This window comes from Balaenoptera acutorostrata, chromosome 15 (assembly GCF_949987535.1).
Source record: "Balaenoptera acutorostrata chromosome 15, mBalAcu1.1, whole genome shotgun sequence".
NCBI lineage: Eukaryota > Metazoa > Chordata > Mammalia > Artiodactyla > Balaenopteridae > Balaenoptera > Balaenoptera acutorostrata.
The window spans coordinates 44772064-44790101 of NC_080078.1; the positions used below are offsets into that span (position 1 = coordinate 44772064).

Genomic DNA, 18038 nt, shown 5'->3' on the forward strand with positions numbered 1-18038 from the left:
CCGGCCTGGGGTGAAATAACCCCACATAGAAAGCCCATGATTCCAGCATCAGGGGAACAAACTTCAAATACACACATCCAAAAAGACTTACATTCTCATTTAGCGCTCACGGAGGGACTGCTGACATTTACATCTAATATCTAATATCATTGCATCTAATATCGCCGAGCCAGGCCTCGCCTATGATCTATTTCAAGCTTAAGCCAAATATGCAAAAAGAGCTTCAGGCCAGGGGAACAGTGGGCAAAATCTACTGAAAGGAAACACTTGCCCCCTTGCAGATAAGAGGAACAATGCGAGAAAGGAACTCCAAAATTTCTTCCTAGAACGGATGGGCATTATCTCCATGAACAGACCAAAACACACTGCATTTTTTTAAAAAAGCACTTCGGTGAGTATTAGTCCCTGGAATCTGGAATGGGATAAGGTACTTGATTATCGAACACGTGGAGAATTTTATCATCCTCTTTTTTTTGGTTGACAAACTCCACAAACCCCACAGATTTAAGCAGTGGGTTTTGCGGCCAGAGAGGGGCAGATGTTTTCGGGGATTTTATATCTCAGATTCCCATGCTAAACCTATTGTTTCAGGGATGGAAATATGTAGGGGACATTACACCATTTTGCAGCTGCTAGAAAGCAATGCTTTCCTGTTTTCCTGGTTTAGACAATGGAGAAGCTAAGAAGAAAAATAATAGGAAAAGGCTTTCCTAGATTTGCTTTAAAAAAAACTGCGTCATTTTGAATTTAGTGCTTTTTTGGGGGGTCAAATCTCATCTCTGTTCTCTTAGTTTTCACAGAAGTATATATGGGAGAGAGATTTGGAATAAAAGTAGCTAATGATCAAATCCACATCCTTCAGAGGTTGTTCAGGGGTAAAATCCAGGCCCCTCACAATGTGCTCAAATGAGGGCTCATGACCAGGACATGAAAGACGCAGCTACACATGTGTGTGCAAGAGAGAGATTCATTCCCAATTCAGCTCCTCCTGCACGCTGTACACAAGCACACACACATACACGTTTAATTTTTTATTCCACTTTCTTGCCTGATCATGGGGAAGATGTGAGGACGAGCCTTTAGGAGAGGCTGCTTGTCTATCGTTGACAGGCACTTAAGCCTGAGATGGCCTTGCCAGGCCTGGTGGTGACCGCAGCCTGCATCCCTCCTGTCCTCAGGCCAGAACTGGCAAATTCACCCACTTAATGCCGCTGGGAACATGGCTCAGGCACCAAAAGGGACACCAGCACAGCTGCTTCTGCCTCAAGGCCACACTGTGGAGCAGCTGTGGTTCATCGCATAAAGGACACTCACCAGGTCCTCCACGCCCAAGGTGATTTTGAAGAATTGCCCCGCCCTTGGCTGTCTACACTCGGCTTCCCCAAGGGACTGTCCTCCTGCATCAGCCCCTCCAAATGGCCAACGAGAGAAAAGAGCAGTGATCGCAGGGATCGTCCCTGAAATTCAGGAACGGGTGTGTTTAAGGAGACGTCCTCCCTTTAAGTTATCTCCTCAGGAGGTGGTGAGTTTGTCCCGAATATAAAATTACTGAACCATGAGAAATTCTTTGGAGGAAAGTCCAAATTGTCTTTGAACCTGTTGCCAAGGGGAGCCTCTCCTTGACCCCAACGCTCAGCTTGCTCTGCCTCTCAGCAGGTCAGGGAATCAGGGACAGAACAGTGCCTGGTCTGCCCCTGTCCAGCCCAGGGTCACGGCTGGAGGAATCTCTGTGTGGCAGAGCCCACCTCTCCCCACGTCCATCTGCCCGTTTCCCTGGATGTCACAGCCGAGCCACCTGGGCCTCTGGATAAATGGATACTTTGTCAATTGGCCCCGAGCTCCCAAAACAAGGATTCAAATACCCTGGCACAAAATGACAGCGGTGTTCAATGGGAGAAGAAAGCCTCGGTTTGAGGCTTTTCATCAGAGTCACTGCCCGAGGTGGTCTGGTTTGGGGATTGCGGCCGCTGCTGGGCTGTGGCTGTGAGGGCAGGTAGGCCCCACTCGCCTGCAGAGGGGCTGACTCTGACGGAGGGGATTTGGAGAAACTGTGATTTATCCACCCATTTCTCCCCCACCCGCCCCCGGGGGGATGTCGCAGTGGGTGGGAGGCGGAACAGGGCTGCATATTCACCTCCCCACCCCAACCAGAGAAGAATTCAAACACGGAGACCAAATGGGGCTGGGCTGTAGAAGAAACCAAATGAACACTGAAACCAAGGGCACGTCGGTGACCTCAGCCAATTCAAAGCCAGGGGACCACGGGGGTCAGGGGCAGCCTGGGTTAGCAATGTCCCCCTCGCCCCAGTGACAAGGGTGAGGGCCATAAAGCCCTAGAGGAAAGCACCTCCTGTACGTGCAGATAACAGCCACGAAGTGCACACACTGCCACGAGCAGCCCGACGGTCAGTGCCGCACAGCACACCACCCCGGGGCCGAGGGACACAGCCTTCACCCCCCGGAGTGCTAAACTCCAGTGTTCCGAGTGGGAACTGCAGAATATTAGGTGGCTTTAAAAAGCAGACACTTCGAACCCCCTCCTGGGTCCTATCAGGCCTCCATCCTTCCTTCCTTCCCCCAACCCCCTCCAGTTTTCCATTTTCTTTTCTTCAAAAACGGAGCTATAGCACCTACGTTTCAAAACTGGCAAAGGGGCATCTCCTTGGCTCTGAAGGCCGTGCACGCAGAGTGCCGACCTCTGGGGCGGAGTGTGGATCCTGGCAAGTTCCCTCTCTCTGTCCTGCGCCAGAGCGGCAGAGCCCCCGTGCCCTCTGGGTGCCCGGGCCTCCCGCGCTGCTCAGGCAGCTTCTAAGGGCTCCGACCTGCAGTGAACCCGGGCTGCTTTCCAGGCACCCAGGCAGAACTGGCAGGGACAGAGAGCCACTGACAACAACAGTCTTAATTGTGGGAAATCTTTGCAAGTGAGCACTTAAACACGAGGCTGTAAATTAAAGCGGCTGTGAGCAGTGTCTGCGGTTGCACAGGATCGTAATTATTCTCTCGCTCTTGCTCCCTCCCCTCTCGCCCCCTTTTTTAAGGAAAAGAGCCAGGGGATTCCTGTGCCGTAGGCAGCTCTGGGCCAGCCCCCGCGGGACTAGTCCTGACTTGGTGGTGCTACCGCCGCAAGCCAGGATCAGCTCTCAGGAGGCATCAGCCACCGTGAACTGTGCTAAAGGCGTATGACAACACGTTTAAACCTCAGCCCAGCAGCTCACTCACATCCTCCAGAAAGCATCAGGGCATCCAAGCCCAGGCAGCTGCAGAGGAGGCAGGACAGCAGCGGGGGCATGGGGCCGCCTGGCCCAGAGACCAGTGGTCCTTGACCTTTGTCCTCACGAGTGTCTATCTCATCAATCAAGCCTGTGGTAACATCAGTACATTTATTTAGACGAATTGATTCAAGTAGTTTTGAAACAAACTCCGCCCTCTCACTCTAGCTTCCAGAAACACTTTTAACTCACTTCGTACAATTTTCCCCACATTGTTCAGATTTCATCTGCAAATAAACTGAAGACTACTAGAACCTGAAGAACTAGAAGATGCGATTTCTAAACATCCTGCCTCCGTGCCACCGAAGCAGATGGAAACTCTCCAGCCTCAACACGTTCCCTCGGACAGAAACAGAGCTTCTTGTGTAATCAAAAAGTTGATCGACTCAGCCTCTGTCACACCAGGAAGCACAAATCATTTCAGTCCTAATTTTCCCTGGTTCACAACTTCTTCTTCGATGGTTACGCAGAGAAGCAGTTCAAAGGGAGCCCATTAGCACCTAACTTGTCACGCCCAATCCAGAATCAGGGTGAAATGAACTCAGTCACATTTGAATTTGAACAGGGAGAGGGAGGGAGAATTGTTAACATGCATCAAATTCCTGAAAGGACACCCGACCCACCACTCACACAGCACACGCGTGTGATACCTGCACAGTTCAAGTTGCCAGGCGTTTAAAGAGAAGGCTGACAACTATTTGCCAAGATTGCAGTCCAGTCTTCCAGGAGGATGGGGGTCCTGCTTCCAACAGGCACCTGCCTCTGAGGACGGTGGTCACTGTCAGTGTCTCGGGGCCTGCTCAGCTTCAACAGTCTGTCCCCGGCGTCGGACTGTGGGGAACAAACAGGGACACATTGGAAGCTGCTGCCCCAGCTGTTCCATCTGGACCCTGGGCGTGGGGACCGAGCCACGGGCAGGGCGGCACCCCCCGTGAGCACACGCAGGCCTCGGGTGACCCCAGCCTGGGCCATGCCTGCCCCTCTCCCTCTGCCTGCTGCACGCCATGGCCACTGCCTCCGCCCCAGCCGGTGCCTGCCGCATCCCCCCTCCCGCCCCCTTGGCAACCCAGCCTCCTTCACCTGTAGGGGTTCTCCGTCGCCCTGCTCTCGACTCGCTCAGGGACCCAGGCGTAGCTGTCTGCCGCGCTCTGAGGCTTCTTCTCCTTCTCCTCCCTCTTGGCTCTGCGCTTGCGATAGACCAGGAGCCCCAGAGCCAGAGCCAGCAGGAGCAGGATGGCCACCACAGTGCCCAGGATGTAGAACAGGAGCAGCTTCTGCCCGTCTGTGCCATCGTCGCTTTGCTGGGCGGTGAAATCCTCACCTGCGGAAGCCTCACGGCCAGTGGTGGCCGTGGGGTGATGGGTGCTGGCCTCCATCCAGACACCAGGGGACCCACTGGGGGCCAGCACGTCGGGTGGGGCAAGGGAGATGGGGACGCTGTCTGGGAGGGAGTGTCTCCTGGCGGCGGGCGCCACCGTGGAGGTGCCCTCGGGGCTCTCCCTGGTGGGACTGGACGTTGCGGAAAAAGACACGAGCCTCCCCTCTCCATCTCCTGTGTCCTCCCCTTGGGGAGGCCCAGCTGGTGGTCCTAGGGATGTGAGGCCCCCGGTGCAGGAGACCCCATCGGGGGACAGCTCCCAGCCTGGCAGACAGCCACAGCGGAAGGACCCCTCCGTGTTGAAGCACAGGCTGTCACAGAGGCCGCCCTGCGGGCCTGCACACTCGTCCACGTCCACGCACCGGGTGCCGTCCTCCCCGGCCAGGACGTAGCCCCCCTCGCAGGAGCAGTAGAAAGAGCCATCGGTGTTGGTGCAGCCCTGGGCACAGGGCGAGTGGCTGGGGGCGCACTCGTCCACATCCACGCAGGCCCCCTCTCCGGGGCCACCAGGCTCGTAACCCACCCAGCACTCGCAGCGGAAGCCCCCGAGGGTGTTGACACACTCCTGGGCACAGGGACCGTCCTGGCACTCGTCCATGTCCACGCAGTCCTGCTGAGTCGAGTCTAGCTGGTAGCCTGGGGGGCAGTGGCACGTGAAGTCCTTCCCGAGGGGCCCAGGGACGCACGTGGACCCCCCTCCACACGGGCTGGAGCTGCAAGGGTTCCGAGGGGCGCAGGTGACCAGGTCGTCCAGCAGCCGGAACCCCGGCCGGCAGCCGCAGCGGAAGGAACCTTCCCCACCCTCGAAGCAGTCCTGCTGGCAGCCTCCGTTGTTGAAGTCGCAGCTGAACTTGGGGCTGACACAGAGGGGCCCCGAGCTGTCCCAGTCAAACACATCAGGGGCCTTCTCCTTGCACAGGAAGTAATGCTGCCAGCTCTCGTCCGCGTCCCCACAGGCCACGTTGGCCATGGAAGCGAAGGGCACGGCCTGCAGGGAGGAGCTGGTGGCCTGGAACGGGGTGGTGTAATTCACCTGGCCCGGGCCCCCCAGGGTCAGCGGCCGGCACATGCCTTTGAAGCTGAACTTGCACACAAAGCCCTCGATGTTGCTCCCAGAAAACCTGGAGCTCCCACACGGACCCTCGGTCCACTTGGAGAGGCGGCTGGCCAGGGCCGGCACGGACAGGTCCAGCATCAGGGACACGCAGCGCTTGGAGGTGCAAGAGTTCTTGGCCTCCTTGTGCCAGTTGGTATACGACGTGTCCTCCCCACCGCCCACCCAGCTGAAGCCCTTCAGGGGCAGGTTGCTGTCTAGGCACTTGCCCTTGTCTCGCTGGAGCCCAATCCAGAACCTGCCCATGCGCTCTGCCAGGGGCGCCCCCGGTGGCAGGAGCTGGGCCAGGGCGCCCTGGACGTGCAGGGCCTCCTCCTCGCTCTTCACCGTGGCCAGGTTGCCCCCTTTCTTGCTGCAGTGGAGCTGGGCGTCTTCCGCACTCAGCTTGACCCTGTGGGCCGTGTAGCAGGCAGCTCCCGCGCAGACCACGGCCTCCTGGTCAGCGGCAGCCCCCGCCCAGGGCTCGACCAGCAGCAGCAGTAAGAGCAGGCCGGTGGAGCCGGCCATCATGGCCTCTGTGTTCCCCTGGGCGGGAGGCTGGCAGCCCGGCGGTGACAGCGGCAGTCCCGGCTGAGCTCCAAGGGGAGCCGAGGGCTCAGACGTGGACACTCCGTCGCAGGGAAGGACACAAAGGCTGAGGGCTTTCCGCGGCCCCCTGACCCAAGGCGCATCCTGTCGCTGCACTTCTTATTCCTCACCGGATACGGGGGCTTCCTGTGCTGAATAGCTTCTGACTCCTGTTGCCTTCATCACGGGTTTTGTTGTTCATAAAAGGAACCAGGCAACGTCGCTGGGTCCCGAATAAGGAAGCACAGTGGCATGAGTCGGGGGGGAGACGTTCTTTTGCAGCTTGGAGACACCGGCTGCTTTCTTTGGGGACCCGTCCTCCTTCCCATCCGCGTGAGGGCACGCCGTGGAGTGAGTAGATTTGGGGGGCCAGGAACTTGAGAAACTCACTTGGTATCCCATAATAAAATTCCACTTTGGTTTGCAAACAACCAGAAGAAGAAAAAACTAATCCGCAGACTTGAGACATGAGGCCACGGATGGTTATAATTTTCAGCCTTTTTTAGAAGCAAACTGGACTTTCCTTTTCCCTCTCTCATGTTCCCTTTGGCTTTGAGAGTCTTTTTTCTCTTATTCCCCCCATCGTGAACTTTAAATAGATAGGCAATTTTAAAATAGGAACTGGGCCGTGGGAATGTCTGAGTTTCTAACACAATGCCAAGCTCCTCGAGAACATTCAACCAAATTGGGTGAAATTTGGCAGTTTTCAGGGTTTCATAGTGCAAATATTGTGTTGTGATGTAGCAGCGTCACAAAAAGCACCAGAAAGGAAAAATGAAAATGTCTCTGGCCTCACAGCCTTGGGCTTGCATGCCTGTTTTGCCTCAGCTCGGGGGTTACGGGAAGGGCAGGAGATCTGGGCCCAAAGTCAGTCCAGGCCGTGGCTGACCTCCTTCCGCACGGCGACTCATTAAAGCCCCTTGAATCTAAAAGTTCTTTTCCTGTGATGACAGACGTGTTTTGCTCATCGGGGCTATCACTGGTTGGGGTCCCTGAGAAGTAGACCCCAGACAACGATTTGGGACAAACAGTTTATTTGGGAGGGGAAGTGATACAGGGACGAGGAAGGGGCCAGCACAGGGTGACACTGAACAAGTAGGTGACCGGGGGCTCCTGGGGCTCCTGGGATTCCCAGGAGACTGTGTGGACCACGCGTCAGTCTCCCCAGGGAGGGGAGGGGGCTGGACACTCCCCCTTCTGCTCCACTCCCCACTGGAGCCGCGACTCCTGGCGCTCTGGGTGGATGGTAAGGACCCAGTACCCAGAGGGAACGCTTGGTGGAGAGTAGCAGGACATGCCGAGGGGCTGAGCTGGGGCACCTAGGAGACTGTCTCTCCTCAGAGATTCGAGAAGGGCGTCCTGGGAGTTGGGAACTCACTGGCTTTCAGCCTCTACAAGGGATAAAGCACCCATCTCAGATTCCAGTCAGAGACCCCTCAGGGGGTGCTCCCTACGTCCTTTTTATCTTAATCAGATGTTTGCGAGAGTCCAGAGATGCTTTCATAGAACCCATAGAATTCTCCCTGTGCTCTTTTTTTTTTTTTTAATTTATTCATTTATTTATTTATTCATTCATTTATGGCTGTGTTGGGTCTTCATTTCTGTGCGAGGGCTTTCTCTAGTTGTGGCAAGTGGGGGCCACTCTTCATCACGGTGCGCGGGCCTCTCACTGTAGCAGCCTCTCTTGTTGCGGAGCACAGGCTCCAGACGCGCAGGCTCAGTAATTGTGGCTCACGGACGTAGTTGCTCCGCGGCATGTGGGATCCTCCCAGACCAGGGCTCGAACCCGTGTCCCCCGCACCGGCAGGCAGACTCTCAACCACTGCGCCACCAGGGAAGCCCCTCTCCCTGTGCTCTTTAGTGCCTATGGAGATCCAACCATCCCCACACCGATCTATCCATCTATCCATCCACTCATTCATCCATCCATCCATCCAACCACCAACCCACCCATGTATCCATCAGTCCAACCATTCATCCATCCATCCACCCATCCTTCTATCTATCTATCTATCCGTTCATCCATCCATCCTTCTATCTATCTACCCATCCATCTAGCCATCCATCCATCCACCCAACCAATGTTAATGAAGGCCTTATTATGTGCTGGGCTCAGCACTAGGATTCTAGGAGGAAACTCCTGCCTTCATGACCTTGACATCTCTTAGAGTGGACAGATTTGAACATGTTGAACAGTTGTAGCTGTGACAGGTGCCTCAGGGTGTCAGGAGAGGTCCTGACGGGGTTGGGGGGTGGGCAGTTGGGACAGGATCCTCTGGGGAAGAAAGGCAGTGGAGCTGGAATTTAAAGGAGGAATAGGTAAGAGAGGAAATGACGTCCACATGGGGGAATAGCATGTACCAAGGCCCTGTGGAGGGAGGGACATGACCTTATTAAAGGAGTGAAGGAAGGATGGTCCTACCAGAGCCTGAGGAGTGAGAAGGAGGACCCGGGGAGGGGGAGCCCTGCGAGCCCAAACAATGACCACTGGCGGCTTTGTTCTGAAATCCGGAAGGAAGCACTGAAGGGCTGAGACCTGCATGTAGAAGCTTCCCTCCCTCTGTGCTGCAGGGAGCGGGCGGAGGGACCCAAGCAGCGTGGGAGGACCACTCAGCTGGCGACCGCGGTTTCAGGCATAGATGAAGCTGTGTCTTTCCCTTTTCTGTGGAAGTAAAGCAACTATAAAAAAATTTTAAGAATAAAAAATTTAAAAACTAAAGAACGAATAAAGAATGAAAGCAACGCGCTTGTGCCGTGGTGTGAGCTGCTTCACTGACCCTCCTGGGTACACTATCCCACCTGTGCAAAACCACACGAGGACACACCTCCCTGGGGCTGGCTTGTGAGTTTCCAGCTCTTTGAAGGGATAGAACACATTTACCCTAGGTTCAAATCCCTCTCTGCCACTCACGGGCTGTGTGACCTTAGACAAGCTGCGGGACCTCTCTGTTCATGCACAACAGTCCATGGCGGTTGCTCGCACCTCGTGGGGCTCTGTGAGGGTTCAGTGGGCTCACACCTGTGCCGGGGGGTGAGGGGAGCCACTGTCCCACCGGAACGCTGACCAGCCAAGACCACGTGAACTCTGCCTCTGGCAACTGGCGTCAAAGCCTCAGCTTGGCCATTTGCTGGCTTTGGGATGGGACCTAAGCACTACACCTCCAGAAGGCTTGGTTTCCTGGTCTGTCAGAGGGGCAAACGGGAATCCTTATGCCATCACCCCTGGTGTGGATTCCGTTAAAGTAACCGAGAGACAGAGGCACTGGCCGTGGGGCTGGAACACAGCAGACTCCTTGCTGCTACTCTGCCTGCGGCAAAGCCCAGCGAGGCAGACCCCACACTCCCACCCGTCCCCACGGAGCAAAACTGAGAAGGAGGAAACCTCTGTTGCATTGGCTGCAGACAGGCAGCTTTTCTTTTTCAGACTCTCCACCCCGCACCGCAGCCCCACCCCTTTAGAGCCTTTGTTTGGCTCCTTGGCTGATAAACATGCTTGTAGAGCATTATTGATTTTTCCACATTTCGTAAATAGTGTCCTCATGTAATTTACCATGCACAATATTTACAGAAAACTTGACTGGGTCAAGCGTTGTTTTTAAGGCTAACTTGTGCTCACCTCCTGGATCTGGCTCTGACCAGCAAAGCCGCTTGTCAGCACTTGGAAAGAGATAAATCACCAAAAAGAACAGCGCTTTCGGCAGATTCTATCTCCAGGACGGCTCGGGTGTGAAACACAGGGTTGTAAATCCTGCTCGTGCGGCTGGTCTGGAAATTTTCAGGATCCGTTTGGCATTTACAAGGTTCTCAGTGGTTCCAATAAGTGGGCATACAATATAGCCCTAATCAGACAATATAATTTTATAGAAATAAAAATGATCTATATGCCTCACATCCAAGATTCGATTCTCCGTGAAAGAAAAGCAATTACACAACAGTTGTTAGAAAAGAGGTCATGCAGGTTGAATACATAGAATTCATTTCCTTCGGGAAGCTGACAGGGAAATCTTGGAGATTCCTGAGGTGTGTCGACCGGATCTGTAGGGGCGGATGTCTCAAGGATGCATCGGAACCAACCAGGTACATCCAGGTCTATGGCCAGGGTCTCTCAGGTGGGCACTGGACCACCACTGACAGCTGGGGAGCCTGGGATACTGAGGAGTCCTGTGTCCTGCCCCAGGAGCACGAGCGGAAGCTGGGCCTGTCTGCCAGGCCAGGACTGCTGCCTCAGCCTTGCGTGGCATCCCCAAACAGGAGCAAACGAGTAGTAATTCCCACCTTCTGCAGTTGTGATCAGTAGTCAAAGTGTGACACAAACCCAGGGACGTCGGGCAAGTATCTTTCCTCTCTGGGCCTCAGTTTCCCAGAATACAAATGGTGCCAACCCTCACCCCCAGAGGCGCGGGATTAAATGATGACCTAGCACAGTGCCGGGTGCAGTTAGTGCGTCATTATTACTCACGTGAATACTGTCTCACATTTACTACGAAACAGTTCTTATGGTTATAGCGACCATTTTTGCCCCAGCTGATTCTCCAGGGAGCCCCCAGAGGGTGGAAATGTCCAGGGGCCATCAGGAGGCCCACGCACCGCTGGTTTTTGGAGCAGAGACAGCCTGTCTCCCCTGGAGGTGAGCTGGGAGCTCGACTGCGGGCAGCGGAGCACTGAGACCCTTCGGTCAAGTACTGGGGTGTCCAATCTGTGGGAGTGTCGGTTATGGAGTTCCCTGGGAGCGCCCTAGAATCTGGTCTCTCGAGGGTATTCCACAGAAACTTGGCGTCATCCTGAGATGTGAGGTTAGAGGTTCCACATAAAGTCACCCTGTGAATTCTCCTCTTATGCCTGGCCCAGGCTCCGTGACTGCAGGTGGGTGACTCGACGCTCCTGGGCCCTTAATTTTCCATCTATGAATGGCCACTGTGACCCCTGACCCTTTCTGCACAGCAGGGGGAGGTGAGGGCAGGGAAGGCTGGACCCGGCGGACCCACAGCCCGTATCCATCGTCTAGTGAGGGCATTCTCTGGGCAAACAGAAGAATGCCCCTGCCTTGACCTCCCATGAAGAACAGACTGACTGAATTTAGTTCAATGCAGTCATTTTGAAAATGAACCAGTTTGCTTCTTTAATAACCCTTTTCTTGAAATAACCCTTTGCAAGCTGCTTTGTTTCTGTCCGTCTCCACACCTGCACCTCCCGAGAAGAGGGGCGAGCGTAAGGAGAGGAAAGGGGAGCTGGACGGGAAAGAGACTATAGCACAGGCAGTTGGGGGTGGGGCTGCGCACTTGGGCTTGCTGGAGGTGAGGATGGCACTTCGAATCTGCCCTGGGCGCAATGGAGAAGCATCCTTATTATTTAGGCTTCCCAGCAGGGACTGGATTTTCACGGCTGACACCCCAAAACCAGCATCGAATCCTGTTAAAACTAATGAGAGTCAAGGTACAGACAGCCCAGGGTGTGCAGAGGCCCCACTCAATTTCCGGTGGATTCAGCTGCCATGGCTCCCCTTAGCCTGGATTCCACTTCCCTGAACTTGGGCTCATTTGTCTAATTTTATTTCACTGGTGGCTGTGTCATCATCACCTTTCATTTCCCATAAAGGTTCTGAATTATGTCTAATTTCCATCTGCAACGATGAATCACGGTGTCCACGCCCTACCTGTCTCCAGCCTGGCCAGGGGGACATTCCTTTGCAGGAAACATCCTTGGCAATTTCCTCTGAGTGTCCTGGTTTCTCTCGTCTCCCTTCTCCAGTGCTTTTTGGAAGGTAAGTGTTGGAAAGTGGCCTGGTCCCCAGATCAGGAGGATGGTAACGGTGCCCTCGGGCCTCTACTGCAATGCGTGGTGTCTCCCAAGGGGGGAGGTGCCACTCCCAGTCGGTGCAAAGAGGTCACAGCCAAGCCTTGTCTCAACTTCCAGACATTGGCCTTTTTATCCAAAGGAGAAGAACCATGGGCCCCAGGTTGGGTCCAGCTCTTAGACATTTTTTATTAGACCCATAGTGTTAGTAAAAATGTGAATTAATTATGACTATTTTAGAAGTGTAAGATTTTACATAAAGATCTGGATTTCTGGCTTCTTTTGAAAAATAAAGTCCCTGACGATGCTGGCCCCCATCTGACATGGAAACCAGTGGTCCAGTCAGTGCCCTCTGGGTGCTGCAGGCCGGGTCCTGTAGGCCGGGTCCTGTAGCCCTGGGGGCCTTAGCATCACTAAATACCAATCCAGCGGCCCACCCGCCCTCATCTAAGCCACAATAGTTGTTCAGCTGAAAGTTACTTGGGGTCTATCGGGATTCTGTGTACATTTCTCTCTGTAGGAAGTGGGCTGGGAGATGCACTCTCTCATTCTTCCTAAGAGAAACTCACCTGTGTATCTGTTGGCAATAAGCTTCAGGAGATGCCAGAGCCTCCTCTATCCAGGGGTAAACCTGGACAGGTCTGAGCCAGTGATGGCATGTCCACCCCCTGGCCAGCACCTGGACCAGGGCAGACGTGTGACACAGGCTGTCCGTGTGGGGTGAGGGAGAGTGCTGGATGCTTCGGGAAATTTCTCCTTGCCCTCAAACAAAGACATGAGAAATGGTCACCCCATCCTCGGAATGGTCTTAGGAGTGTTGGTTTGCAAAGCTGACGGAGTCAGGATGAACTGGCACACTCAGAAGGGCAGAGCATGAAGAGGGAAGGAGGCTGACCCTGAAGTCACCCTGCCTGAGACTTCTTCTATGAAATTATTCGCATTTTTTATTAAAGGATAGACGATTTACGATATTGTATCAGTTTCGGGTGTACGACATAGTGATTCAATATTTTTATAGATTATACTTCATTTAAAGTTACTATAAAATATTGGCTATATTATACAGCACAGGGACTTGTTAGCATTTTTAATTGTTTGAGCAACTTATACATGGGCTGTTACTTGCAGCCAAAGGCATTCTTTCCAGACTTTGGGCTCTAAAGATTTTACTCTGTAGGACAAGAGCTGACCCAGTGACCTCGGAAGACCTCCCAGATCTGCAGGCCTTTCGTCTGTTTGCAGAATCAAATTTCCACACAACAGCTCTAGGGGCCAAATTCTGTTCCCCCCACCCATATTGGAAGAGAGAAAAGGCTTCTGGTTGGGCTCTTCCTGGGGGAAGAGTCGGCCTCCGTGCCTGGTGCCGACAGGGAGAGAGGCAGTGGGGGAGGCGTCCCCCCTGCAGATGCTCCAGACAGGGGCTGAGACAGTGACAATGGAACTCTGGGGAAGACTGGCCTTTGCTTGTCCAAACCCCAGCAGCCTGCCTGCACCTCAGGCCCCATGAAGGCGGACGCAGTAGGTGCCCAGAGGGGGCAGAGGGCAGACACGCCCGAGCCGGCTCGTCCCACTTGCCTGCCCGTTGCCCTCCTCTCCCCGTGGGTACCTCATGGGCGGCAGAAAGGAGGGGGAGACTCCAGATGCTTTCTAGACCCACAGGGGGAGTAGCTGCATCCTCGCCTGCTCAGGATCACACGTGACGACCTCACAGCACCCAGAGCAGAGGTGGTTCCACCAGTTTCCCATAAAAGGGCGAAGCCAGGAGGCACGGGGGCTGCCCGCGTTTCACCTGAGTCATTCAGCGAGTGTGCTTTCTTTTATCCCTGGTGTTTTAAAGGCAGAGTGATTTTGTTGTGTTAACAATTCATCTCTGAGCGCCCCCCCCAAAATTATAATTTCAAATGGTGACCAATTTTCAGGAGTGAGGTTGTCACGTTGCAAAAGCAGCCGGTTCCACAGAATTCAATGAAACAAATATATTTTAATTCGACGCAAAATTTCTAGTTATGGGTGTTGAGGGTGCAGAAACACAGGAGTTTCCTTTACTAGGAAACTGCATAACTCAAGGTGTCAATATAGCTTCATAAAGGATGTGGGGGACCTGCCATGATGGAGCTTTACTGTTGGGTTCTCCCCCACGATCCTCAAAGATGCAGCGGGTAGCAGACTTTTCACCCAACTCAGCAGGCGCTCAGGCCTGGGAGTCTGAGTCAGCCAGGACGCAGGCGCCCAGGTCCCTCCATGCCCCCGAAGATGCTGCAGAGCAACCCCCCGCCCCCGCCCCAGATGATCCCGCCGCCCTTCCTGCCATAGACATGCTTCTCACGGCCGTGGGCTGTCACCTCTGTTTCCCTACTTCTCTCTCTTCTCTCCTTTCTGCCTCTCTGACGTCCCAACGCTGCTTTCACGAAGATGCCCTCTGACCTCGGTGGGCAACTACACAGCCCGTGTCCATCCTCAGTTCCTGGACCCCCAGGAGCTCCTTCCAGAATCCTCTCGGGAAGGACAGCAGGTAGACCGCAGGCCCCGGGGTTCTTCCCAGCCCTCTGATGGCCGTCGTCCTCGGCCAGCCCCTGGGCCCCACTGACCCGAGGATGCCCATTCCACATCAGACCTGTTCTCTCGGCTCCAAACCTGATTGTCCAGCTGCCTATTCTCACCTTGACTCTCAGAGTCACTAAGTCCAAAATCACACTTATTTCTGCCCCAGCCCACCATGCACACGGATGCTATCTCCAGACCTCTGGCAGATAGCTTACCATGAAGCCCTACCTGCCTTTTCCACCTGCCCGGCGCCCCACACCCTCCCCCGGCAACCTCTGCACCAGCTTCCTCGTTAGACACCTGCTTCAGCTCCACTCTTCTGCTCAGGCTGGGGGTGAGACCGTCTGAAATAGAAACCTTGACATTTCTTTCCCCACAAACACACACACCCCACAATGAGACACAGCTGCGGCTTCCCACTGCCCTCGGGAGAAAAGTCAAACCCTAATGGGGCCTCGTTTACTCTGGTACTTTCCTCTTTCTATCCTCATCTCCACATCCTCCAGCCACGGTTCTGCGGGCTGCAGGGCCCCTCCCATGGGGCCTTTGCAACACCCTGTATGCCGGCCTACACACACACACAGCACTCAGAAGCACGGGGCCTGGAACGTTCTGAGCACTCAACACACACCCACCGAACAGAGAGGGACACAACCACACCTCCAGGGATGCTCCTTCCTACTGGATACACGTGTGAACCTTGAGGACAGGACCGCTGGGATGAGGCCGGGACATCCTGGCAGAGCCACATCTGTGGAGACCAGGGTTCAGAGAGCGCTCTCCTCACTTTGCTTCATTACTCCTCTCACTAACCTGCAAGAACCAAATGCTGAAATGAGTAAGAGCAACCCTCTGAGACCCAGGCTGCCCTGGCCAAGATCACACCTGTAGGGGTGATGGAGCAGGTGGGAGTGATGGAGGAAGCAGGGTGATGGAGGAGGCAGGGGTGATGGAGGAAGCAGGTGATGGAGGAAGCAGGATGATGGAAGAGGCAGGTGATGCAGGAGGCAGGTGATGGAGGTGGCAGGGTGATGGAGGAGGCAGGTGATGGAGGAGGCAGGAGTGATGCTGGAGGGAAGAGTGATGGAGGAGGCAGGTGATGGGGGAGGCAGGGTGATGGAGGAAGCAGGTGATGGAGGAGGGAAGAGTGATGGAGGAGGCAGGTGATGGGTGAGGCAGGGTGATGGAGGAGGCAGGGGTGATGGAGGAGGTAGGTGATGGGGGACGCAGAATGATGGAGGAGGCCGGATGATGGAGGAGGCAGGATGATGGAGGAGGCAGGTGATGGGGGAGGGAAGAGTGATGGGGGAGGCAGGTGATGGAAGAGGGAAGAGTGATGGAGGAGGCAGGTGATGGTGGAAGCAGGATGATGGAGGAGGCAGGTGATGGTGGAAGCAGGATGATGGAGGAGGCAGGTGATGGAGGAGGCAGGTGATGGAGGTGGCAGGTGATGGAGGAGGTAGGGTGATGGAGGAGGGAAGAGTGATGGAGGAGGCAGGTGATGGGGGAGGCAGGAGTGATGGAGGAGGCAGGAGTGATGGGGGACGCAGGTGATGGTGGAAGCAGGATGATGGAAGAGGCAAGTGATACAGGAGGCAGGTGATGGAGGTGGCAGGTGATGGAGGAGACAGGATTCTCACCTAGACTTGGGGGTGGTGGGAGTGGAGACACATGGGTGGCACCCACTAGGGATGCTCTGTTTTCCTTTTCGACCAATTGAACCACAGGTCAATGGAGACCATCAGGAAAGGGCATCCACACCAGAGTCCTTCACTCTTTCTGAGTCAGGCGCCTCTGGAACTCTGCTGTATTAATTCCACTTTCACACAAAAACCTGTACACACGTCTATGGCAGACTGATTTATAATAGCCCAAAACTGCTAACAATCCAAATATCCTTCAACAAATGAATGGTTAAATAAACTTTGGTCCAGCAATACCATGAATAATACTTTGCAGTAACAAGGTAAGAACTATTGACACACATACATCAATCTCCAGAGATTATGCTGTGTGGAAAAAAACCAGTCCCACCGGTTACATGCTGTGAGATTCCCATGTATAGAATAATCTTTAAATGATAAAGGTGAGCAATGAGGATCAGATTACTGGCTCCGGAGGTCAAGGTGAGGGAGGGGCTGTGAAAGGACAATAGGAAGTGTCCTTGTGATGCTGAAAACGCTCGGTGCCTGACTGCATGGGGGTCAGCAACCCAGCTGTGACATTGTCCTCTGGTTCTGCAAGATGTTGTCATGGGGGAAATGACCCAGGTGAGGACTAGAGGGGTTTCTCTGTATTGTTCCTTACAAACTGCATGTTAATCCACAAGGATCTCGAAATTAAAAGTGTAATTTAAAAAAAGGAGAGTGTCTTGGTCATGAGTTTCTCCACCTCTGCATGAGGACTGGATGGAAGGAACTCCATCTCCTGCCAGCCGCAGGGAAGCCAAACCCACCCACTTGGGCCCACTCGCTGCCTCCCCAGGTCTTAGGAGTCAAGGCTGAGTTAATCCACCGTCTCCAAGGCTGCAGTCTTCGGCAGGACCAGGCCTAAGGCCTTGGGAAGGTAGGGTCCAGCCCTGCGCAGGGGGGACCAGTGAGCAGCAAGGCCTCCATCGGAGAAGATACCCAACTGTCAGCACCGACGCCGTTCCTTGGAGACAATGTCTCCAGAAGGTTCCATCTAACTGGTAACACTCCAGGGACAAAATAGCTCACTGTCTCCTAGCATCAGGGGGCCCCGGCGTGTCCTATAAAGGGCTGGATAGTAGATGTGTTTTCAGTTTTCTGGCCCATATGGACCATGTTGCAACTACTTTAGTTCACAGCAGCCACAGACGTTGCGTAAACAATGGGGCATGGCTGTGCCCAATAAAACTTTATCTACCAAAGCAGGCCGAGGGCAGGATTTGGCCCACAGGCTGTGGTTTGCCTAACACCACTTACATTTACACGATGCCCTTGCGGTTTACACAGCATGTCAGCCGCATCCACCACCAGTGGGCCGTGGGTCACTTTTAGCCAGCTCAGGGGTGGACCCCGTTAACAGGAGGGAAACCTGGGATGGCCAAGGGCCAGGAGAGGACCTGGGACCCAGGGAAGGGAAGTTGAAGGCCAGCTTGGACGCCACACGTTGTCAGGACCTGAGACCAGTGGGACAAAGCCAGGAATGGGGTGGGGTGATTCATCCATCAGCAAACAATGGAAGAGGCCTGTCTCTCTCCCTCTTGTCAGCTAAGGTTAAGTGTCTTCAGCCTGGTTCTGACCCATGCTGATGCTTGGGATCGTGGATCAGGAGAGAAAACTCCTCTCTGGAGCAAGAACACAGGTCTTCTCCCAGCTCCGGCCCACCTCCCCGGCTGTGTGAGCTCAGA

At 54.5% G+C, this 18038-nt stretch overlaps 1 protein-coding gene across 1 annotated transcript; it reads right to left on the reverse strand.

Annotated features, from left to right (window-relative positions):
* Positions 1-3366: 3366 nt before the first annotated feature.
* CD93 (CD93 molecule) lies at positions 3367-6499 on the reverse strand. The gene is made up of 2 exons (XM_007191880.2): positions 4350-6499; positions 3367-4100 (listed from the first exon to the last, which is right to left on the reverse strand). Exons 1-2 carry the CDS (start codon positions 6269-6271, stop codon positions 4076-4078), a joined length of 1947 nt encoding a protein of 648 aa, XP_007191942.2. The 5' UTR covers positions 6272-6499; the 3' UTR covers positions 3367-4075.
* Between the last annotated feature and the right edge of the window lie 11539 nt (positions 6500-18038).